At 59.3% G+C, this 23,644-nt stretch overlaps 9 protein-coding genes and 1 non-coding gene across 10 annotated transcripts; 4 read left to right on the top strand and 6 right to left on the bottom strand.

Annotated features, from left to right (window-relative positions):
* Window positions 1–59: 59 nt before the first annotated feature.
* On the top strand, window positions 60–665 carry PAN0_046d6408 (uncharacterized protein; the record flags this gene model as incomplete). Its single annotated transcript, XM_014798151.1, has 1 exon — window positions 60–665. The coding sequence occupies one exon, from the start codon at window positions 60–62 to the stop codon at window positions 663–665; it is 606 nt and encodes a 201-aa protein (XP_014653637.1).
* Window positions 666–914: 249 nt separating this feature from the next.
* PAN0_046c6407 (phosphatidate cytidylyltransferase) lies at window positions 915–2,261 on the bottom strand (the record flags this gene model as incomplete). Its single annotated transcript, XM_014798150.1, has 1 exon — window positions 915–2,261. The coding sequence occupies one exon, from the start codon at window positions 2,259–2,261 to the stop codon at window positions 915–917; it is 1,347 nt and encodes a 448-aa protein (XP_014653636.1).
* Window positions 2,262–2,904: 643 nt separating this feature from the next.
* PAN0_t046d0001 lies at window positions 2,905–3,017 on the top strand. The gene is made up of 2 exons: window positions 2,905–2,941; window positions 2,982–3,017. It is a non-coding gene; the product is annotated as a tRNA-Met (tRNA).
* Window positions 3,018–3,258: 241 nt separating this feature from the next.
* Window positions 3,259–4,371, bottom strand: PAN0_046c6406 (aspartate-semialdehyde dehydrogenase; the record flags this gene model as incomplete). The annotated part of the gene is made up of 1 exon (XM_014798149.1): window positions 3,259–4,371. The coding sequence occupies one exon, from the start codon at window positions 4,369–4,371 to the stop codon at window positions 3,259–3,261; it is 1,113 nt and encodes a 370-aa protein (XP_014653635.1).
* Window positions 4,372–4,781: 410 nt separating this feature from the next.
* PAN0_046c6405 (WD40 repeat-like protein) lies at window positions 4,782–7,787 on the bottom strand (the record flags this gene model as incomplete). Its single annotated transcript, XM_014798148.1, has 1 exon — window positions 4,782–7,787. One exon carries the CDS (start codon window positions 7,785–7,787, stop codon window positions 4,782–4,784), a length of 3,006 nt encoding a protein of 1,001 aa, XP_014653634.1.
* A 126-nt stretch (window positions 7,788–7,913) lies between these two features.
* PAN0_046c6404 (uncharacterized protein) lies at window positions 7,914–8,472 on the bottom strand (the record flags this gene model as incomplete). The annotated part of the gene is made up of 2 exons (XM_014798147.1): window positions 7,914–8,069; window positions 8,278–8,472. The coding sequence occupies 2 exons, from the start codon at window positions 8,470–8,472 to the stop codon at window positions 7,914–7,916; spliced, it is 351 nt and encodes a 116-aa protein (XP_014653633.1).
* A 601-nt stretch (window positions 8,473–9,073) lies between these two features.
* Window positions 9,074–12,388, top strand: PAN0_046d6403 (uncharacterized protein; the record flags this gene model as incomplete). Its single annotated transcript, XM_014798146.1, has 1 exon — window positions 9,074–12,388. The coding sequence occupies one exon, from the start codon at window positions 9,074–9,076 to the stop codon at window positions 12,386–12,388; it is 3,315 nt and encodes a 1,104-aa protein (XP_014653632.1).
* A 327-nt stretch (window positions 12,389–12,715) lies between these two features.
* PAN0_046d6402 (CMGC/CDK/CDK7 protein kinase) lies at window positions 12,716–13,942 on the top strand (the record flags this gene model as incomplete). The annotated part of the gene is made up of 2 exons (XM_014798145.1): window positions 12,716–12,943; window positions 13,043–13,942. The coding sequence occupies 2 exons, from the start codon at window positions 12,716–12,718 to the stop codon at window positions 13,940–13,942; spliced, it is 1,128 nt and encodes a 375-aa protein (XP_014653631.1).
* Window positions 13,943–15,336: 1,394 nt separating this feature from the next.
* Window positions 15,337–16,572, bottom strand: PAN0_046c6401 (uncharacterized protein; the record flags this gene model as incomplete). The annotated part of the gene is made up of 1 exon (XM_014798144.1): window positions 15,337–16,572. The coding sequence occupies one exon, from the start codon at window positions 16,570–16,572 to the stop codon at window positions 15,337–15,339; it is 1,236 nt and encodes a 411-aa protein (XP_014653630.1).
* A 5,504-nt stretch (window positions 16,573–22,076) lies between these two features.
* On the bottom strand, window positions 22,077–22,655 carry PAN0_046c6400 (uncharacterized protein; the record flags this gene model as incomplete). The annotated part of the gene is made up of 1 exon (XM_014798143.1): window positions 22,077–22,655. The coding sequence occupies one exon, from the start codon at window positions 22,653–22,655 to the stop codon at window positions 22,077–22,079; it is 579 nt and encodes a 192-aa protein (XP_014653629.1).
* Between the last annotated feature and the right edge of the window lie 989 nt (window positions 22,656–23,644).

The following is a 23,644-nucleotide window of genomic DNA, read 5'->3' as shown; positions in this document are numbered from 1 at the left end:
TCTCTCTCTCTCTCTCTCTTTGCCTTTTTGCGTTGCAATGGCAGTCCGACTGGGACCGCATGTACACCGAGCACCCTCAACTGTGGCTCTCGGAGCTCGCGCCGGACGGCCTATCTCTGGTTGGCGACATGCATCCGCTGCAAGGCCCCAAGCACGGCTACCAATGCGGCCTTCTCGAAGCGCCCTACCTCTTCCACCACGCGCCCACCAACGCCTACATCCTCTTTTTCTCCTCGGGCACGTTCACCAACGGCTCCTACGCCACCTCCTACGCCGTCTCCCACAACGGCCTCTTTGGACCCTATACCTGCCCTGGACACCCTCTACTGCAAACCGACAGGCATCGCAGCATCATGGGTCCCGGTGGTGCATGCGTGGTGCGAGGCGTGGAGAACGAACACTTTATCGTCTTCCATGCACTCGAAAAGGAGGAAGGAAATCGAAGAATGTGCATCCAACGCATCGAGTTCAACCAAGACGGCACCCCCGTTCTCTCATCCCGTCCCAACTGCGGAAAGAGACTCCGATTGGGTGCGGAACAAGACGACGACGTCCAACACTTTGGAAACCACCATCCACCTCCTCCGCACGAGGAAGGCTCCAGCCACACCGGCTCCGGCAAGATGTCCAAACTCCTCCGCAAGATCCAAGACAAGCTCGACTAGCCCCCACACATCCCACACGCACACGTCTGTCTGCTTTTCAACCTTTCTATCGTCTTGTCGATTGTCATGCGGGGTATCACCTGCCAATTCCAGAATTCGCCTCCTCGCATCTTGCGGTCCGAAAGAGAGATTCCGGGCGCAGGTCAAAGCTCATTGCATCGTGTCTTGTTTTTCTTCTTGGAGTGATTTGGGCGGGATGTTGAGATCCTCACCCATGTTTGCGGTGACCAAGCAGGTCCCTGGCAGCGCTCAGGAGGACCATCGCTGCCAGACGGACGCAATCCTGCCCCACGACCAGAGGAACGACCAGATGCCAGCCGCCGAGAGGATGGGTAGCGAGAGGTTGTCGTCGACGCCGCCGAGCTCCAGGCCCTCAGCCACGCCAGCCACGATGCCCGAGCCAAGCGTGAGCAGCCACCACGGCATGCCCGGCACGTCGTTGTGGATGGGCAACGCATCCGTGCCCAGCTTGCCCTTGGCGATGCTGTCCGCGCCCAGGTACTGCGCCGACAGCCCCGACGCACCGGGCAGGAGGCCCGCGCCACTCTGACCGCGGAAGCCAGTCGAGAGACCCTCCCATCCGGTGCCCGTTGCGCCCGCCACACGGTCGGTGCCAAAGATGGCCGGGTGCGCGTATCCAGATCCGGACCAGGAGATGCCGTTGGTTCGCACGCCCGATGAGGCGATCGAGGTGCACCAGAAGAGGTACGACGTGAGCGCGCCGCTGATGATGGCCGCCACAAACCCAGCGGTGGACTTGCGGCGTGCAAAGGGCGGCGACGGCAGCGCCGGCGTATACCTGCCAAACGCGCGTCCAAACGTAGATGCGCACGTGTCGCACCACGACAGGATCATGATCGAGACGCACGCAATGTCCTCGGGGAAGAAATGGAGCGAGGTGATGACACCCACCAGGTACCACACCACGCCGTTGACCTTGTCCTTCTCGGACTCGCGCATGAGGAAGCCGAGCACCTTTTCGTAGATCTTTTCAAAGTCGTCGTTGTTGAGTCGGATGACGTCGGCGGTGACCACGATGCCGAGGAAGTACGACAGGTTGCGCACGATCACGTTGAGATCCGTGCCGGACAGGTAGAGGTGGAGCACCATGAATCCGATGGAGCTGTGGAAGATCTTGCGTGGGATCTCCCAGCTCTTGCTGCTCGCAGGCGCGACGGGGCCACTGGATCGAGGCTTGCTAGAAGTGGACTTGCTGGCGTTGGCTTTGCTTGACTGAGCTCGGCGGCGCACGTTTGCGCCGTTGGCCGTCATATCGGCGTTCGAAGACGAGGCGGAAGTGTCGATGGCGGAGGCAGCGCCCTGTACGGGCGTGGCGAGGCTGGCAGGTGTGTCTGATTGAGGGATGCCGCTCCTTTCGAGCATCTCGCGGTCGAAGTCGGACTCTGCACGCGAGAGCGCACGAAGCACGGCGGCGCCCTTTTGGAGCGACGAGGAGCGCTGACGTGTGATGGACTTGCGCGTGGCAGGAGGCGGTGCCGAGCCGTGGAGCACCGAGGTGGGCGAAGAAGGTCCGATGGGGGAAGGCGATGAACGCGGCGACTCGGAAAGCACCTTGGCGGAGGGACGGGAAGACATGACGAGGAGCGAAGAGCGAGGCACAGGGTCACGTGAGGATGGGCACTCTGAAGAGGGAGGACCGGGATGGACGCTGCCGAGCGAAAAGCTGTTGACGCAACGACTTGGAAAAGTTTCGCGCAAAGGCTGCAGGTATATGCACGAAGAAGCAGCACCGGCGGCGAGGACAGACCGAGACACGGAGCAGGTGGATCCTTCTAGTGCGGATGGAGGTCGAGCCGGCCAGGCAGCAGCGTGTGTGTGGTGCGGCAATCAGAAGACAGCAACGGATACTGTAGCTGCGGATGTGCACGTCGAATGTGTCGGATTGTGCACGGTCTAATGAAGTGGGAGAGAGGCAGCACGAGACGATGGATGGCCGATATGAAGGAAGCTGCGATGCACGGCCAATCGCACAAGCGTGACGCACTCCGTGTGTTTGCTTCGACGCCGCGAGCTGATTCGTGCTCCACCCAAAATGCACCGCCCGCCCGCCAAACTTGTCGACGCAACGTCACCTCGCTCCTCGACAAACTCGCACCGGCCAGCCAAAGACGCGCATCAACTTAGCTGCACGCACTCTGCAACGCGTCGACCGAGCGATTCGAGTTTGACAACAGTATAAGCATATATCTATGCAATGCTCAGCCAGCACAACATGAGCAGCTTCTTAGCGCAGTAGGTAGCGCGTTGGGCTCATATCTCGTATGAATTCCTGCCTTTCCACTCTTGAGTGGAGCAACCCAAAGGTCGTCGGATCGAAACCGACAGAAGCTACTTTTTTCGCTTTTTTTTCGCTTTTTTTCTTGGCATTTGTTTCCCAAAAAAAGTCATTTCCACAACGTAGCTTTCTTTTGATGCCTATGATCTATGAGCTGAAGCCCGACTCTCGACTAGGCTTGTGCGGAAGCAGCCTGCAGGAGGGGATCGCTCAATCACTGCGCTGAAACATCGGGCACGCGCGGGTTGCATGGTCAGGATTCTATTTGCAAGGCGGAACGACACAAAGACATGCGCATCACTGCGAGAGGTAGCCCTTGGCGAGTGCGATCTCGGCGTTCATGACGGAGCTGGTGGCGGCGCCGATCATGACGTTGTTGGAGAGCACGACAAATTTGATGTCGAATACAGGACACTCGCGCACGCGGCCCACGTTGACGCCGGCGCCGTTCTGCCAGTCGCGGTCGATGCGCGGTTGCGGGCGGTCCTTCTCCTCGTGCAGCGTGATGGCCTGTGCCGGCGCCGAGTGCACGCCGATCTTCTGCGCCTCGGTGGTGAATTCGGCCAGGCACTTCTTCACTTCCTCCACCGACGGGGCGGGACGCTGCTTGAACGATACCGATACGCATTCCATGTGACCGTCGATCACGGGCACACGGTTGCAGTGCGCCGAAACCTTGAGCTCGTCCTGCTCGTGGTAGTCAAACGCCGTCTTGTCCGACTTGATTCCACCCAGGATCTTGGCCGTCTCCCACTCGATCTTCTCCTCCTCGCCGCTAATGTACGGAACCACGTTGTCGAGGATGTCGAGCGACGAAACACCGGGGTAGCCAGCGCCCGAGATGGCCTGCATCGTGTTGACCAGCACACGGTCGAGCGGGCCAAACTTCTCCTCGAGCGCCTTGAGTGGCACGACGATTCCGGTGGTGGAGCAGTTGGCGTTGGTGACGATGAAGCCGGTCTTGGTACCCACCTGCTGCTTCTGGTACGGCAAGATCTCCATATGGTCCGGGTTGACCAGTGGCACTACCAAAGGACACAGCGGGTCGGTACGGTAGTTCTTGGCGTTGGAAAACACTCGCAGCTCTGCCTTGCGGAAGGCATCCTCCACCGGTCCGGCCGGTCCCGAGTCGAGGCCCGAGAAGACCACGGCGCACTCGGCAAAGTGGTGCGCCTGGCACTCGTACACGGGCATCTGCGCAACGTTGCTCGGGATGCGTCGGATCTGCTTCCATCGTCCCTCCACCGCCTGCGCATACGTCTTGCCCGCCGAAGACGACGACGCGCCCAACGCCGCCAGCTCAAACTGCGGATGCTCCGCAAGCTGCAGGATGAATCGCTGACCCACCGTACCAGTAGCGCCCAGAACGCCCACTTTGAGCTTGGCTTGTGATGCGGATGATGATGACATGCTGATGTTGCTCGAGATCAAGAGAAGAATCTGGACGAGATGATGGCCAAGAAGAAGATCCACGTGCATGCATGGCCCCGCTGTTCTTCTCGACTGCACTTGGCCGCCACCGAGTCACCTGCAGCCTTTCCTGCGAGCCCGCTTTCCCGCACTGTCCAACTGCCTCCACCCTTTCTTCCAACTCGGTCCGGTCATCGAGTCACTGGAAAAATTTCAAATCAGTGTGAGATCGTCGTCTTATACATGTAAATTCTTGCTCCGAACTCACCACACCCAACGAAACACAGCGCACCGGCAGCGTATCAGATGCCTTCGATTGGGAACGAGGCAAAGCATGACAAGTACAGAGGCCATGCGCCATCGCAACACGGGGTAGTGATGATCCAAATCGCCATCGCGGTCGCAGCGCGCTACGACTTCATGTTGGCCAGGATCTCGTGGTACGGCTGCACCAGCGAGGTGAGGTTGCGCGGCCTCGCGAGGATCTGCAGCACCTGCCCACACAGCTGGCGCTTGTCCAGGCCCAGGATGCTCGACTCCCAATACGCATCCTGCTGCTTCTCGGGCTTGTAGTAGATGGGCCCGATGAGCGACTTGATCAGATCCTCCGCCTGGTTCTTGATGCCCTCCTCGCCAAGCCGCTTGGCGTACGCCATGAGGTGGTTCTTGTACTCGGTGGCACTGTCCAGAATCACCGCCGCCATCATCCTCGCCTCGAGATGTCGCAGCGTCACTGCGATCACAAAGTCCGACTTCTTGTCTTCCGGCACGCTCATCTCCACCGGCGGCGACTCGTCGTCCTCGGACTCTTCCTGCGCACCCACCGGATTGTCGCCGTGCACGCGACGCACGTACATCGTGTTGATCTCCGCCTCGACCGCGCGCACCGGGTCGCGGCTCGACGCCTCGTTGCCGCGGCTGCGCGTTCGGCCATCCCATGCTTCCGAGTGCTCGGCCCACCATCCGTCACTGATGCATACCCATCCCAGCTTCTTGTCGTCGAACGTGTAGGCCTTCTCGCTGTGCAGGATCACGATCGGCGCGCCGTTGGTGTGCACCGACATGGACACCAGGTTCTCCGGCTCTCCAAGCACGTTGAGCACCGACACTGGCCGATGGATTTCGCGGTCGCTTCGGATATTCCACCGGTACATCAGTCCCGACACTGTGACTGCCATGAGCACCACGCCGTTGCTTTCCAGCCGGTAGCAAGCCGAGTCGAGCAGCAGATTGCCGATCCTGCGTCCTCGCGTCGTGTAGATCAACACGGTCGCGTCCTCGAGCGCCACTGCAGAGAAGAAGGCCGTGGCGGTCGCCAAGGTGGCCGCTGTCGGACTGAAGTCAATCCACAGCACTCGGTCCTTGTCTGCCGAGTCGATCTGGGTGATCTCGGTGGGCCGTGACTCGTCAAAGTTGCGCACCTCGATCGTCACTCCGTCCTCTTCGCGACGATAGACGCTGAGCGTTTCGGGGACGGCAAGGTGGACGCCCTTGCGCACGCCATGCTCGACAATACCGCTTACTCCGGTCAACGCCTCGCGCAGCACCTTCTTGGGACCGGGCGGATCGCGTGTCGTATCGCCGCCCAGTGTTCGACCAATGTCAGATCGTGTCTTGCCCTTTTGCAACTTGCCGATGGGCTCAATGTCTTCCGAGTCGGACTCGGTCTGGTCTGCTCGACGCTTCTTGCCTCGCATGAAACGCTGCTGAAACTCGGCCCAGAACTCCATCATGGCCTCGGGAGTGGCGCCTTCGGGCATGATGCCGAAAGGCAGCCCCACGGGCACGTAGGGCATCATCGAGGCAGCCGTGGCGTGTGGAATCATGACCGACGATTGAGCGGCCATGGCAGCGGTGCTCGATGGGAGGCTGCCGTTGGCCATGCCTGTATGTGCACCGTTGACGTCCGGACCAGGACCGAATCCGTCGGTCGTGGTTCCGCCCAAGGCCTCGCGCATGGCCGGAAGGTGATGCTGACGTATCGCGTTGGCATTGGCTGGCTCGGATGTATACTGAGCAGCGGGTGGCGGTGGAGGTGCGAGGTCGTCTCCGATGAGCGTGGGTCTGATGCGACGCTTGCCATCCTTGGTGATGGTGATGGTCTGCTGAAGACGTTCTGTTTTGGCTGACGCTGGTCGTACGGGTGCCACGCTGCCCGCGATGGGCACAGGTGCAACGGAGGCTCTTGCGGGTTGCGCTTGTCCGGCTTTGCGGGGTTGGAGGACGTTGGGACGATCCGAGGTGCCCAGCGCCACGGCGGAGCTGGATGGACCGACGGTGTTGCGGATCCTCTTGACGCCGTGTTTGGCGCGCGACTGCTCGAGTCTCTCTGCGCTGAGAGCATCGGAGATGATGTCGGGAGTGAGATTGAAGACGGCGACGGTGCCGTCGGACGAGCAGGCGTAGAGGGTGTAGCCGTCGGCGGACCATGAGAGGTCCATGACCTGGCGCTCGAATACGTCTCTGGCCACGAGCACGGGCTGCTCGAGGCCGGTGACCCAGATGGAGACCGACTGGTCGAGGGAGCCCAAGGCGACGACGCAAGAGTGAGTGCCTCCGTCGAAGCCGACAAAGATCTTGGGACTGAATGCGGTGACGACGACGGCGTTCTCGTGGCCGACAAAGTAGATGTCGCTCGTCCACTGGGCCCGCTTGACGACGCTTGCGACAAAGACGGGGCCGCTCATGGCGTTTGCGCAGAGGAGCAAGCTGCCGTCCGGGGACCAGCTGGGACGGCGGAAGAAGGCGGTGGAGGGACTGGTGGTGAATGGCTCGGTGACGGACTTTTCGAGGCTCCAGTCGGAGGTGCGCCATACTTTGACGGTCTTGTCATCGGAGGCGGTGGCGAGGAACTGGCCCAAGGGGTCGAAGACGACGCCCTTGACAAAGCCTTGGTGAGCGTCGATGGTGCGGAGGCGGTCGAAGCTGGAGCCGGACCAGATAAAGACCTTGGAGTCGAGCCCGACGGTGGCGATGAATTCGTCGTCCTGCGCCCAAGCAAGATCGACGACGTCGGATTCGTGACCTGCTAGGCGACGGTGGGGTCTCCAGCTTTCGATGTTAACGTCGTCGGAGCCGAAGCTTCCGCCGCCCATGCCGCTGGGGTCGAGGTCCCAGATGAGGCCGACGGTGTCATCGGAGCCGGAAGCGAGGAAGCGGCCGGAGTTTGCCCAGCGCACGACGAGGACGCTGCCGGTGTGTCTGGAGAGGGTGGAGAGGAGGCGATGTGAGTTGGCGTCTGCTTCGGTTGCTTCCGAGAGCATGGTTGCAGTGGCCCAGATGCGGATCTTGGTGTCCAAGCCGGCGGTAGCCAAACGGCTCGAGTCCGGATGGACGGCGACGCTGAAGATGGTGGAGCGCTTTGCCTTTTTCTCGTCGTTGTAGTGAGCCACCCATTCTGGCAAGATGAGAGACATCGTGGCAGAGGGTGAGCGGGTGGAGGGCGACGATCACCCGTGGGCGTGGCGACCGGACCGCCGAAGCGTCAAGCGAGGGTGAATGCTGGATTGTCTAGCGAGTGGAAGCGGACGTTTGCCAGGAGCCTATGGACGACTGAGCAGCGAGAAAGCGCAATTCGAGGTGACTCCGAGAGGGCGATGATCGATACGCTGCTGCTGCTGTTCGTTGGCACAGCGTCGCGGCGCAATGTGCGGCACTGGATCCGAAGCAGCGCGGGCCGATGCCGATGCGAAGCGATGCTGCAAAGGAGTGCGATGGCGGGTGGGTCTAGGATGGCGTCGGCGAAGGTGGAGCGACATCCACGCTCACTTTCTTGCAATCACCTCGCCGACCGCATCAACGCGTGGAGCCGCGTGGAGCCGCCTGCTGCTGCTGCTTCTGCTGCCGACGTGAATCCAAAAATGCGGCATCCGAGGCTCCATCAATCATCTTCCGGCCCAACTATACTTCGGCTGCTGCTCGTTCGTTGCTGCTGGAGGCCGAGGATTTTCGTTCGCGGTTGCGAGACGCGCGCGGTCTTCCCCCACAGGGTTCAGCAGCGTGGAATGCATGCGCCGCGTCAAAGCCAGGCAAAAGCGAGAAGATGTTAGGCCTAGAGATGCCACTCGAATCGCTGCGGACGCTACGTTTGATTGCAATCATTTTAAGCTTGGCGAGGCAGCCCAAGGCAAGGCTGAGTCGGAAGCTTCCGAATCCGAGCGTGGACTTGCAAGAGCCTCAACGATAACACTATCGATAGAAGATCATCGACTGAGGCGAGGTGTTGGGCAAGGCTGGCAGAGGCTGAGCTGCGGATGCCTTGCCCTGTGCCATTTTCACGTAGTCCGTCGCCGCCGCCGATATCGGGAGACGGCCGAGGCGTGTTTGCATTTTCTGAGAGCTTCGGTCGGACCGACCGACGAGCGACCGTCCGTGAATCGGCAAAGTGTGATGATGCCTCGGCTTGGCAGCCCACGCCCGACCAAATGCGCTTCACCTCAATCGCATCTCCACTCTGCACTGTTCTCCACCCCAACACCCACTCATCTTCACCTCGTCTCGTCCCATCTCGCTCCATCTCGGCTCAGCACAGCAACAACGCCTGCTACCGTTCGCTTGGGACCCGGCGCTCTCTCTCACCGCACATTGCCCCGCCCAACATGCACCGCCATCCTTGAAGGCCTCCACACATCCCAAACCCTTGCCGGACCGTCCCCGTACCTCACGGTATCGCGACTCCAACGGCCATAGCTAGCTCGGCGGCATGCAACCCCAGCACCAGCTTCGATCCACTGCAGCGCATGCGCAACGCGACGCCTCCATCATGGACTCGCCCTTGATGGATGGCTTTCCACCTTCGTCGCCATCGCCTTCGCCTTCGCCTGCATTGTCCGCCTGCTCCTACTCCTCCACCTCGAGCGCAGGCGACTATTCGGACTACGACCCGGATCTCAATGCCCTCTCCCTCGAGGTCATCGACGAACCTCGGTACCGTCTCGTCGATGCAGGCCTCACTCTCCCACGCAGTCACACCCAACCTCCTGGCCTCGCAGACTCCTCGGACATCGACCCTCGCCAATCCACCCTTGCCAGTGGCGCCGCCACTCCGGTAGCTTCCCAATCATCAAGGTCGCTCCGCAACATAGACACGCCCAACGCCTCATCATCCTCACCTGTTGGCGCCGCTCTCTCCGCTTTCTCGTCCCTCTACCTCTCACAGTCACACAGTCACGCAAACCCCGACTCGACCGCGCCATCCACTTCCACCTCAACCCACCACACCGCCGACAGCGACCGCTCTGCGCCCGACTCGGACGACGATCGCGTAGATCGCGACACAGCCACCGATGGCTTCGATGCGCTCGATGTCGACGAGGAAGACATGCATGCCGAAGGCATCCCCGCCGCTCGTGGCTGGCGCCTCGACGCACGTCAGGCCGACACGCGTCACTTCCGTTCCAAGGTGATCGAGCTCTTCTCCCATCAGCTCCAGCTTCAAGGATGGTCCCAAGACACCGTGCACTCTTCCCTCTGGCCCTTGCAGCCCGACCACCTCAACCTCAAACGCATCAGCGGCGCCTTCACAAACGCCGTCTTCTTCGCTAGCTACCAACCTGCAGATTCCTCCTGTGTCGCCCCCGTCGCGCCACCCACCGTCCTCCTCCGCGTCTACGGCGCCAGCTCAGAGGCGCTGCTCTCCCGACGCGCAGAGCTCCTCATCCTCCACACCTTATCCAGCCTCTACGAAATCGGTCCCCACATCCTCGGCACCTTTGCCAACGGACGCGTCGAAGAGTTTTACGACTGCGACCCCATCCAGAAAGAGGGCATGCGCGACTTTGGCGACAGAGAGGCCTACATGCTCCCAGGTGGCAGCCTCGTCGTCAAGGGCCGCGAAGGCCGCGCACACTGGGTCGCGCGCCGCATGAACGAGCTTCACTCCGTCCCGCTCGAAGTTATGCGCACCGTGCTCGAACAGGGAAACTTGCATGGTCCCAGTCAAAAGGGCTTCGGAAGAGGAATCGAGAATCACATCATGGCAAGCTCACACCGCCCACGCCGCAAACATCGCTCTCGCCACACACCCGCCCCACTGGAAAAGGACGCGCCTTCTCCCAACGTCTATGGCCTCGACACTCGCGGCGTCATGCGTGCAAGCCCGGCCCCCATGGCCCCTGGCGAGCCCTCCCCTGCAGCCTCGATCGACATTCGCGCAGGCTCAGCTTATGCGCACCGCAACAGCTCCACCGTCTCGCTCGACTCGCTCGCCACGAGCTACAACTCGCAATCGAGCTTCTCCAGCGACAGCCCTTCCCTCACCGACGTCACCAGCCCAACCCTCTCCGCTGCCTCCGTCTCCGGCACCCCCAATCCCTACTTTCCTCCCATCTCAAACGGTCCAATGAGCCCCTTGGCCTTGGTCCCGCAGGGACGCACATCACAGAATCTCAAATCCTCGCGCGGACCTTACCCAGGAGTCTGGCGCAGGCTCAAGCGATGGTCCCTCGAGGCTGCCAAGGTCATCGAGCTTGTCGATCGATTTGCAAAGTCGGACAGCGGCGCCAAAGCCATCGCCATGTGCTTTTCCGGCCATCCCTCCATCCGTCAAGAGCTCCAAGCAGACCCAAACGCGCTCTCCACCGCCACCATCGGCCCCACGCCGGGCAACTTGCGCAACTCGCTCCGCGCCATCCGTGCCATCGACCTGCCTTCGCTCTACCACCAAGTCGAAGAGTTCAAGCGCTTTGTCAGAAAGTGGGAGCGCAAGGAGGGACCTTCCCGCCGCGTCTTCGCGCACAACGACGCACAGTACGGCAATTTGCTCGCCATCAAGCATTACAACGCCTTAACTGCAGCCCCAGCCACCCAGCTGAGTAACGGATCGCGCGATGCCAAGGCAGCTCCAGCAGAGACGCCATCCATCCCGGCGGGAATGCCACGTCTCTCGTCGAATGGTGTCAGGCGCGACAGTATCGCCTCTGCTGCAGGCTCCCAGAGCCCCGAGTCGGTCCGCTCCAAGAGCCGAAGCCGCGCCAACCTCCGAAAGCCGGCTCCGCTCCACCATCGCATCGTCGTGATCGACTTCGAATACGCCAGCCCCAATCCGCGCGGTTACGACATCGCCAACCACTTCCAAGAATGGCGCGCCGACTACCATCACCCCACCCTCTCGTGGTCCCTCACACACCACGCCAGCTATCCTGATAAAGAGCAGCGCCGCAAGTGGCTGCGCGCCTATGTTGAGCAGGGAAGGCTGCTGCGCATGGGTGGACGAGCATCCAAGGGAGGTTCTGCAGCCATGGATGTGCCCGGTGACATGGTGCTGCCCCCTGCCGTAGCATCTTTGCAGTACCCGCCGTCCAACTCTGCCATTCACGGTCCCATCACCACAGAAAGGCCCAGCGCGCCCGTAACACCCGGCACCGGCGCTGCCCAAGTGGCAGCCCTGGAGAAGTCCTTGGGTGACCGCAGCCGTCCCACGCCGTCTCAGAGGACGCCGAACGATTCCGGCGTGTCGGCCAAGTCTGGCAGCGGCTCGTTGGCCGGCGCATTGCAATGCGAAGTAGACGGACAGGCCTCCAGAGTGATTGGCCGACGGAGCAGCAACGACTCGATCTCGTCTTCTTCTTGGCAAGCACCGCCATCTGGGTCGCTGCGAGCCACCAACGTCTCTGCTCCGAGCACCCCGGCTGGCTCGCTCGGGCCCATGTCGCCTCTTCTCGATGGCTCGGCTTCTCCGCAGGTGATGGCGCTTGCCTCGCTCGACGCCAGCATCGAGAGGGAGATCGACCGACTCGAGCGCGAAGTGGACATCTGGAGTCCCGCCACCCATGCAGTCTGGGGCTTGTGGGGCATCGTGTTTGCCAAGGAAGAGCTCGAAGCCGTCCTCAGCAAAGCCACTGCAGAGGCTCGCGGCGAGCCTGTCAAGGAGACGGTGCTGTGCGAGACGAGCACTCTCAGCGTGCCATCCGCAGCCTGCTCCGAGACCTTTGACAACCTGCGATATGCGCTCGGTCGCATAGAACTGTTCCGCTCAGAGTGGCAGCGCCTCAAGGAGATGGGCATCGACTCTATCTAAACTACGAGTCTTTGCCAGGATCGTAGCAGAGGCATGGCAAAGTGCTGGTGCAGCGCTGGCGAATCTCGGTCTTTGTTAGGTTGCGATTCAGTCTCGGAAATCGGAAGCGGCATTTCCACAGTGTGCTGAGAGTGCTGCGCGTGAAGCTCCACATTCTGAAGACGCAGCTGATGAGCCGCCTTGCCCTGAGCGCTGAGTTTAGGCACCCACCACGTTCGCCCCCGCCATCACCAGTGCCATCTCCAACGCAGCAGCCATCGCTGTCGTTCTGCATCGCTTCGGCCTGTCTGCAAAGGCACAGGCAAAGCGCCCCAAGCGTTGTGCAGCATGGATACCGCAGCGGCGCAGAATCTGGCGATCCGCAACCTGTACGCCAAGGTGGAAAAGGTCGGCGAAGGTACCTACGCCTCGGTCTTCCTCGCGCGCAACGTCAAGACAAGCCAAAAGGTGGCCATCAAAAAGATCAAGATCGTCTCCAACGAGAATGGCATGGACGTCACCGCCATCAGAGAGGTCAAATTCCTCAAGGAGCTCAATCATCCCAATGTGATCAAGGTGCGTTAAGCCGACAATGAAGAAGCACCGACGCTGTCATTCGCAGTGCATCAGGGAGTCACGGTGAACGTGGCTGACACTCGTTTCCTCACCTGACAGATGGTGGACGTGTTCTCGTCGGGCTCGGCCTCGCCTTCCCTCAACCTGGTGCTCGAGTTCCTAGACACGAATCTCGAAGCGCTGATCAAGGACAAGGCGCTCATCTTTACGCAAGCCGACATCAAGGGCTGGATGGCGATGCTGTGCCGTGGCATGGAGTACTGCCACCGCAACTGGGTGCTCCATCGCGATCTTAAGCCCAACAACTTGCTCATCTCGCCCGAGGGTGAGCTCAAGATTGCCGATTTCGGTCTGGCACGCGAGCACGGAGACCCGGGCGCCCGCATGACGCACCAAGTGGTGACACGTTGGTATCGTCCACCGGAACTGCTGCTAGGCTCGCGCGCCTACTCTTCTTCTGTCGACATGTGGAGCGTCGGCTGCATCTTTGCCGAGCTCATGCTTCGCGTTCCGTACTTGCCGGGCGAATCTGACGCCGATCAGCTCACCACCATCTTCAAGGCGCTCGGCACTCCAACAGAGAAAGAGTGGCCCAGTCACAAGTCGCTCCCCGACTACAAGTCGTTCGAGCAGCATCCCAAGTCAAACCTCGCTGACCTCTTCCTGGCTGCGAGTCCCGAAGCGCTCGACTTCTTGCAAAGGACCCTGCTGTACGATCCGCTGAAGCGACTCAGCGCGAATCAGTCGCTCCACCATGCATACTTCAAGCAGAGCCCACCGCCAACGCCATTCAAGCAGCTTCCACGACATCCGACCAAAGCGTTGGACCCCGAAGATCCGGCTTCGCATCCCTTGCTATCCGACAGCAAGGAGAAGAACGAGGTGCGCGAGAAGCAGCAAGCTGACGCACGGAATGGCGCCAACGGCAAAAAGCGGCCACTCGATGCTAAAGAGATCGAGGAGCGCAAGCGTCTGGCAAGAAAACTCGCTTTCCAGTGAAGCTCCCGCTCCACCAACATCTGTACTGGTAAACGCATTCGTCATCTACCCCACTGGCATCAACTTGAGCTTCTGTCGGCGTAGACTAAGAAGCTGGGAGTCGACGAGCAGCGGAGTGCAGTGGATTGACCGGATCTAACACTGCAACATTTTCGTGCGTTTGCAGCAGGCTTCAACACGCTGCAGCGGGACGTAAGGCGACGGATTGGGGCTCCGCTTTGCGCGACGCTGTCAGGTAGCGGCGGTGACCAAGGCAAGCCGGCTACGGCCCAGGAAGCTCCCTGGCAATCACAGATGATTGGCACAATGGCTGATGATTGGCACAAAGGGCTTGTACATTCAGGAGCAACAATGGGACTGATGTGAAGCGGAAGCCCAACTTGGCACAAACACGGACGGGCGGAGGCCAAAGCTGCACAGCGCGGGTTTTGGACACGGCCCGTGACGAATCATCCCGTGTGATTCGGAAGATCTCTCGGCGCTTGACACCCATCGCCTCACACACTCCTTCTGCATCGTCGCTGCATCTCTTCTCACGCCATCAAAGGATCGAAGCGGCTCCGAGACGGGGACTCTGACATGGACGACAACCCGGCTGTCTCAAGGCTCTCCCAAAATTCGGCTGCCCTAGCTTACACGGCCCGCCCTGTCGTTCTGATGGCGCAAGCGGGCACATCGGTCCCTAAGATCTGCAGCTGCTCTGAAACCACATGCCATCCGCGAGCACGTTGGCATGGCTGGTTGTCCCTTGTTCGGCCAGGTTTGAGCCCCCGGGCTCGGCACGCAGTCCAGGGTCAATCCGGCATCGCTTAGCTATGCACGACAGCCCGGTCTCTCACGGCTTCTCACTTTTTCCGGCTGGCTCTCACAGCCACTGGAGCTGGCACATGCAGGGTGCATCGGGCTCGGTGACTGAGACATGGACTCTGCCGTACAGCGCCCCGTGTTCTCCCGGTCGCAAACCCAGTCCATGGCTCCCTTTTATTTTCGGCAGTGTCGCCATCCTCCCCGTCTTGGGCTCGGTAAGCTGACAGCTCCCGTGGGTCTGTTAAGGGAGACGAGCTCAAGAGTATCTGCTCCAGCGTTCGGTGATCCACATCCGGAGTTCATTCGGGGCTCGGTCTGCGCATGGCCGCACAAGCCTGCCGAGGCAACGAGGTCGCACGCCGTCTTTCGAGCTGCAAAATCGAGTTGAAATCCCAGAATGCCGCACACAAGGTGCGGACCATGTTTCACCGAGACAATGCAGTTGATTTCCGAGTTGCGAGCGAATGATACTGATACAGTGAATGCAAATGGAGGCGTGAAGCAGCGTGGACCAGGCGTGCTGAAGACCGTGGAAGCTTTTGGTATATGCCTTGAGAATGTGAGACGGGACGAGAGCAATGCGGGGCCTAGGCAAACGCGCCAGCGAAGGCTGACATGGTAGCGTCTGACTGAAGCGAGGAGATGTAGCCAAGGTTGGCCGGGAACGCAGGCAAGAGCTGCTCGGGAGAAGAAAAGGCTGAAGATGGAGCAGACGGAGCCGAAGGTTCCATCTTGACGAGGTCCTCCATTGGGAGGGAAGGCATGTTTGCAGAAAAGCCGTTGGTCATGCAGGGGACGTTGTAGAGCTCGAGACCGCCGACAAAGTCGTGGAAGTGGGCTTGGCCCGAAGCGCATGGGTCGATGCTCGAGGCAGGGAAGGTAGCCGAGAGAGGAGTATTGAGCTCAGAGAAGGTCTCGCTCATGGGAGTGAGAAGAGAGCTTGACGACGAGGAGACCGAGAGAGCTGGAGAGGAAAGCGACGACGAAAGTGCCGGAGTCGAAAGAGGCTCGATCATCAGAGGAGCCGGGATGGGATGTGTGAACGATGAGGTGCCAGTGATGCTTTGCAGCTGCATCGAGCTTTCGGGAGAAGCGACGACCGCAAAGTAGGAATTGACGTCTTGCTCCATCGGACTCGAAGTCGGAGGCGGTGTGATCGGCGAGGCAATCATAGCAACGTGAATCGGAGTCGGCGAAGAAAGGGCTGGCTGGGACGTGTAGAAGCCCGTGGGATAGGGCGCCATGCCGTGCACGAAGGCAGGGGGCATACCATAGGCTGCGGCGAACATCCGCGAGTCAGGAAGATGGCTCCTGTCGTAGTAGACGCGCGTCTGCTGCCGACGTTGGGTGAGCTGACGCTTGTACGAGCGCGCCTTGAGCTTCTCGTCGGCAGGCACAGGCTCGTAGCAGCACTTCTGATCCTTCTCGGTGCAGTGTGCACAACCATCCAAGTTGCCGTTGCACTTAATTTTTCTGGTGTGGTGAAAGAGGAGCTGGGTCAGATGTCGGCTCGCTGGGCTGCAAGATGAGATTGCGGGTTCGGAGACGTACCTTCGGCGGCAGGCGATGCACGCTCGCTGAATGCGGCTTCGTCGCGACATGGAGATGGGCGATACGAAGCCCATGTACTCGTGGAGCAACTGCATATTGGAGTGGGCCTGGACGGCGTCGAAGGAAGACATTGGGTCGAATGTGAGCGATACTCTTGAGAGCGAAGGGAGCGGAAGGTAGGACGAGGATGAGATGCCGGAGGGGTAGGGGCGAGCGACGAAAGGAGCGTTGATGGTTGATCTTATAGGGAAGCTTGGTGGAAAGCACGACATGCGGCACCGTGAGCGCGCTGGGCGAGGCGGAGAAACATTCAGGAACGGTGGAGCTGCAAGTGCAAGCTCCAACACCACGTTTGTTCGCCTGTCGTCGGCTGCGCCCTGGTCGCTTGCAAAGTGCCGTGCAGTATCAGGTTTCAGGCCTTACCCGGTGTCGTGGATCCTTACTTGGAGCAAGCTGGTCCCAGCTAGAGACGGGCGGGCAAGACAAGGCACAGCTTAGGAACCCTTCTTTCCTTCCTGGCGCTGCCAGGGAGCTCATGCATTGGCCATGATCTTCCTTGATTGCATGTCTCAGGGGAGTCCCTCGTTTGGATCCTTTCAAGGCGCGGTCAGACAGACGGTAAGAGACCAGGATAAAAGGCCCGGAAAATGCTAGAGACCGGGACGACTGTCTTAGATGAGTCCCAAGCGAAGGGCAGACGAACCGGAAGACTGGATCACGAGGGGCCCACGAGGAGGCGCAGGTCAGCAGGGGGATGTTTCCGCGGGCCATAAGGAGCCCAGCACGGGCCCCGACTGTCAGCTTGCAGAGGGCGCAAGCCGACAGTGAGGGCAAGTACGACACAATAGGGAATTTCAAGGTCTGGCCGCAAAGCAAGATGGCGCGGGAGCGAGCGAGCTCTGCTTGACGTCGGAGGCGCGGCTTCCAGTCGGAGGTACAGCATGCAACGGGCTGCAGATGGCGAGCGGGACGCGCACGGCTGTCGCCCCCAGAGGGCGCAGGAGACACCCCACCGCCGAAGCTCCGGGGCTGCTGTACTCGATTTGACCCACCGCCCAGCCCTGAGGGCGGTGAAGGCGTAAAGCACGAGAGAAATAAATATAATAAAGTGGCGTCTACAGTACGCAGTGGGAGAGTCTTCCAGTAGAGCGGAGCGGTGGCTTTGGACAAGATGCTCCAGCGGAAATTCTTTCACCCAGTCCAGTCTTTTCCTTTCTTTTTTTTTCTTTTTCTAAAAACTAATTTTAGATCTTCAGGCGACTTTGATTGGGGTCGAACCCTGCCTGAAAGCCTCGCTTCCAGGATCTGCACCTCGGTTCGAGGTGCAACCCTGCAAATCCGCCAAAGTTTGCGGAATAATCTGGGGATGTGGTGCACCAGCAATCTTGGCCTGCCGAACGTGCTCCACTTTACAGTTGAGACCTTACCGCGCAGAGTGGGGACCATGGTGTCCCGACTCGCGAGTGCTTCTTGCTTGCTTCGACATGCAAGTCGCTTGATCAACACCGCCTTCTCGAGCTGCAGGGTGCGAGGCTTGCAGTAGGGGTGAGACCCTGACCTGAGCCCTTAGCCAAATTGGATCCACACCGCCTGGGAAGTGCCTGAGGCGGCCTGGTAAGGTCGCACCGACTTGGCCGTCGCGCGTCGGAATTATTTTCGTCTTCGCCGCTCCGAAGGCGTCTTCTCAACGTGAAAGGCAGTCTTGCGCCAGGTGTAAATGACATGCTTTTCTTCGTGCGGACCTCACCGAATAGGTGGTGAGGCCCGCCAAGGATCAAAGGGGAAGCGTCCAGGCCGGCTCACAAATTGGTGAGGGACGGTCCCCAACATGCCAGGCCTCCCACAAGTCGATACGTGAGCCCGCACGGACTTACTTGCGGGGCTGAGAGCGGTAAAGAGCGAGGCGGAAATTCTCAAAGATCACAATGGCGGACAGTGGGCCATATCCACGTGGAGTCGGAGGAGCACCACGCATGCACATGCCAGACACAGGATCATGAGGCCACCCAGCAGATCTATTGTGCATCTGACTCTCTCCTTCTGGGTACGAAGTGATCCCGGCAACGGGATGGCGACGAAGTGAGAGCGCCGCCAGTCAGTACACCTGCCTGTCTTTCCCGACCTGGCGCGGGCGGACACGGGCCTCCACGAGACACAAGTCTCCCATCGTCGGCCTACCACCCTTTCCCGAGCCTGACCGACCAGGCAAAGACCCGGACCCGAACACATCAGGACGGCGTCAAGAAAGCTGGGCTTCTTGAATCTTGTTTTCTCAATTTACCGGCTTCTTTGTCCAATGATTGCCCCTATTGAGAAGCGTGCCTGCATCGGCCGTGAACCTCTCATTGAAGATTGAGCCCATCAGAAGCCAAATGTCAGGACAAGCAGTCAAAAGAAGCCGCAGCTATGTCACATTCTACGAGTCTCCACCGCAGCCTTCAAAGCAAAGCTCACTTATGACAATCAATGTTCTGCGAACATGGCTGCCTTCTAAAGGATTCCCTCCTGCTACAGCACGACTCGGAAAATCCCGCACAGACCACAAAACAGACTTGTCTGGCTTATGCAAGTGCTGCCGGTCGGAAGACGGGCGGCCTTGTCATTCGCATAGCGAACTTGAAACAGTCGGGGTGCGAAGTAGTGCAAGATCACGAATCTGACGATTAAGAAAGACACGGGAGACCTCTTCGGTCTGACCTACAGTACGGCCAAAACGTGCCAATGTCGGAGTCCGTCTGTATCGGCTTGGCAAAGGCTCGGAGACGGCGAAGCAAGTGTCTGTGCGGTAGCGACCAGAATCCCGTGGGACGAGCCGACATGTGCGACGGTAGGAAGAGGAGAGAGTCAATCGAGTGGCGCAGGAGATCGCGAGGGTCGATCGGCGGCGCTGAGCTGGGAGCAGGCGAACGTGTGCTAAATCTACCGTACCTTGCATCAGGCCGAAGCCGACATCTCCCCCAGCGCCGCGGAGTCGGATCACGGTCTGGAATAAAAGTCGCTGCGAGTAGAAGTCGGCCTTGCGACTGACAGCTTGCATGCTATGCGGACGCTGCGCGAGAGATGCATAGATGGCGAGCCCAGCCAACAGCTGGGCGTGAAGATTCACTCCGCAGGAGGGAGCGCGAACACGGCCACCGGCGTAGACCGGCGCAGACGGATCTGCTTCAGTCTCAGCGCCCGCCCCAAGCAGTCATGCAGTCGTGCACCCGGTGCGGAGCCTCGTCGAGTCGGGAAAAAATGTCTTGCCCGCAATTTCAGCGGGCTAAGTGAGACAAGGGCATTCCAGACGCTGGCCGAGCAGAGTTCGGAGCTTCGGCAGAGCGCGCGCGCGGGATCGTGCAGCGCGCACGCCTCCCCACAAAGTTCACTACCTGCGGGACGCTTTTTTCTTTGCATCCCCGCAAAACAAATAAATAATACTGTAATTAGAAACAAGATCGCTTCGTTCATTTGTGAGCTCAGATTGAGAAGGATGATCCCCCGCCACGAGTCACAGATACAAAATAGAAAGAAGCCACACAGATCCTCGCCTGTCTCGGCGCAAGAAAGAAAGCGAATGATCGGCTGTCGCAGGCGTTCATTATTTCTCTCTGCCCGGACGCAGGCTCAGATGTTGGCATCGCCTTTAACAAAACAAAACAGATCCTTATTACAACTTAGAATTCCCCAATTGCGCCCCGCCTCGCCCCAGCTGCGAACGCACTGCACGGGGTCCCGAGGCACTGTTGACGATTCCGCTCGCTTGCGCCATTCGCACGTCTGCCCGCCCTCGTGCGGGGCTGAGAGAGCTGTCCACTATCGGTTGTGATAAAGTGTCCAGCCCACGGCACCCGTAGGCTAGATGAGCCTCGTCAGTATACGACCATTTGCAGAAGACTTTTTCCGCTCTTGTCCGCGGCCGACTCAGGTCGGCACAGTCGTACCTTGTCGTGGTCCTGTAGGGTGTCTCGGATATCGGCTGGACCTTGACCATCTCATCCACGGGTTTGCCACGCCGTACCGAGGTCGCCACACGGACCCTGTCCAATGCATACCTGCTTCACCGCGCCCTTCAGCAGTGTGCCTCTTCCTCGTTGTCGTTACTTGCCTTGCCTTGCCTTGCCTTGCTTTGCGGCCGGGTCCGTGCGCTGGACTCCGGCTCATCAGTACATCTGCTCTTTGCTGCCGATGTCTGAGCACGTCAAGCTCAAGAAGCCGATGCCTCACATTGGCTCAGCTACGTTGTCCAGGTATCGATTGAGTGGCGAGCTCACGCTCATTTGTTAGCCTGTCTGCGAGACAGCTCCAGAGTCAAACATGTCCTTTTCGACCCTGCAAAGATGTTGGTTGAGAGATGACGCTTTTTGAACGGCGATGCTCCGCCTCCCAACTCCTGAATCCCGCGGATCGACAAGACAACCGAGTGGTCAGGATCGTCTGGCGACAAATCCTTTGTGGGAATCTGGAGGCGACACCAGTCGATGCAGCTCGCACCCACGCTTTGCCCGAAGGCGACTGCGGCTCAACAGTGACGCGCTGAAGCGAGGCGCCGCTGTGGTAAAGCGAATCGCAACGGGATGCTGGCTTGGCTGAGAACCTCTGCCGCGAACGAGAGGCACCGCAATGGACACAGGGCACTCTCCCATGCGGGGGTTCAAAATTTGGCTCGCATTGCTCAGCGTCCCGCGAAGATCCCCGCACGAGAAAATCAGAAAATCCGCTCTGCGGATCTGCATCTCTGAACTCGCGAATTGGCTTGTTGGCCAGCTGTAAATTCATTTTTATTTTTTTACTGTCACCCAGCGCTTGACGCTTGACGATGATCGCTCAACGCGTTCTGGCTCGGGTGCGCCTCCTGCCTCCTCGACGTACTTTTAAGCCACTCCGAATTTGTTGCGCCACGGAGGCGTGCGTTGATGGCGGGGCTACGCGTCCATAATTCAGAGGAGGCACCGTCCGGCCGTGAGCCAGAAATTGAAACAGGTCGCCAGTCGAGGTTTCCGGGCGAAGGCGTCTTCAAGGCCCCTCGGATCTCGAAGTAGTTTGAGTCGGGCCAGACTGACCCGACTGACACAAGATCAATTGTCTGTGGGTCACCTGAGTGGCACAGTGAATGGAGCACGGCCAGGAGATTTGCTCGAAGGGCCCCGGCGAGGTAGGCCGCTGTAAAGCTCCACGGACCTTGCGGGCTGCAACCTCGGGATTGACAATTCGGACTGATTTTAAAGTAAATAATTTCAGAGAGACGTCTGTGTTCAATTCCATCTTCGATGGCGCCAGAGGTGCGCCTGCACGTGTGAGAGACTGTTCTTGGTGTCTAGCAGGCTCTTCTTAGAGCAAGATAGGCAACTGCGAGACTTGCTTTGTATCGTGATCTTCATACACAAACGACAAGAGTCCGAATCTAGAGTCACAGACGAGTCAAGCCATAAGGAGAAGGGAGAGAAGCTGATTGAATTCGAGGCCAGAGAGAGAACATCGCAGACCGTGTTCAACAGCTATGCAAAGAAAAATGAAGACCCATAAGGAGAAGTGTCCGAGAGACCCAAGCCAGCGTATAGCAGTGGCTGAGCACGTCGATCAGACATCTAGAATGAACTTAGAAGCAGAAAGGGGAGTGAGAAATGTTGGGGTTTGAACCGAGAGGGTGACGTTTTAATGACCGAGCTGCGTCACCGAGACGCTTGCTGCGAGAAAATCCATGACTAGTGAACCGGAGCAAAGGGGGCGCATCACGAATCCTGCAGGATGGAGAAGGAGTTGCACGAGACAGCGCCAGGTCGCGGTGAGGATCGACTCAGTGGTTGCCGTTGCCGTTGCCGTTGCCGCTGCCGACACCGGTGTTGCCGTTGCCGTTGAGGTTGCCGTTGAGGGCGCCGGTGTTGCCGTTGCCGTTGTCGTTACCCGAGAACGAGGCAGTGTTGCCGTTACCGTTGATGTTACCGTTGCCGTAACCCTTGTTGCCGTTACCGTTACCGCTTCCGGTAGTGCCATCGTACCAGCTGTTGAGGGAACCACCAGTGTTGGCGTTACCGTTGCCGTTACCGTTACCGACACCCTTGTTGCCGTTGCCGTTCTCGTTACCGGCGTTGTATCCCGAGTTCAGGTTACCGTTGGCGTTGCCGTTGAGAGCACCCTTGTTGCCGTTACCGTTGTCGTTGCCGAGGTTCGTGCCCCAGTAGTTCAGGTTGCCGTTGCCGTTGCCGTTGCCGTAACCCTTGTTGCCGTTGCCGTTGTCGTTACCCGACCAGCTGGCAGAGTTGGCGTTGCCGTTGGCGTTGCCGTTGGCAATACCGTACGAGCCCCTGTAGGAGGTAGGAGCGGCGGAGACAGCGACGGCAAGCGAAGCAGCGATGAGAACGGCGGAGAACTTCATTTTGAGATGTAAAAGTTGAGGGTGTGATTCCGAAGAGAGGACCAGAGAGCTTGAGTAGAGTGGAGAGAAGAGTAGTAAAGAGATGTGTAGAAGAGATGAGTGATGATGGAAAAAGGGGATGAGAGACCGTTTGTCGTCCTGCTTATAAGCCTTTCTGAGACGCCTAGTTGACTTTCTTGAGCCATAGCGAGGCATACTGGAAAGAATGGGCCTTTACCGTATGGCGTGCCTGGCAGACTACAGCGACGCGCTACCTGCTACTGTGAGGAATGCTACAGCCGACCAGCAAGCGGCGTTGACGTCGGTCACGGCTGGTTCTGGGCACATCGGTGTGCCTCTGACGCTTGCCGTCGGGGAAGGAGCTCTTCCCGTTGCATCGCTGGCTGCATCAAGAGGAATCCGTCATCGCTCGGGACAGGCGCGAGCTCCCGACGACGTACAGTGTGAAGCAACAACTTCCCGCTGTGGAGGTAGGTGGTAACGGTCACTTCTTCCTTCGAGTTGAGCGCATGTGATGGAGATGCAAGGAGAAAAGGGACAAGAGAAACAGATCAAGGAGGACGTATGCATGCGGGCTGGCGCAATCAAAGCAGCGGGGAGGTCGGCAGGCCGGGAAGACGGAAAGCCATTTGCGTGAGCTCCCCGCCCGCACCATGCACCATGCACCTGCACGCGTGCCTGGACAGGTGCCGCTCCACTGGCTCCCCGCAGTCAGAAAGAAAGGATTTACTGGAGACGAGCTTTCTCGGAAAATCAATATGTCATTCCCGCTGGATTGCGAAGTCAAAAAACATTATTTTTTTCCTAATTTTCCGCCTTGCGCGATGGACGGGATGGACGGAAAGCTGGAATCGAGGCAGTGCGCGGGCCAGCCCTCATTTTTTGAACACACGCTAGCATCTGCCTTGCGCAGCTGAAGTCCTAGAAGCCTTACCGGTGAAGAAAAGAAGAAAAATAGGAAAAAAATAATGTTTTTTGACTTCGCAATC

Source organism: Moesziomyces antarcticus (genome assembly GCF_000747765.1).
Source record: "Moesziomyces antarcticus DNA, scaffold: scaffold_v10046, strain JCM 10317, whole genome shotgun sequence".
Classification (NCBI taxonomy): domain Eukaryota; kingdom Fungi; phylum Basidiomycota; class Ustilaginomycetes; order Ustilaginales; family Ustilaginaceae; genus Moesziomyces; species Moesziomyces antarcticus.
This window is presented reverse-complemented; position numbering and strand designations above follow the sequence as displayed.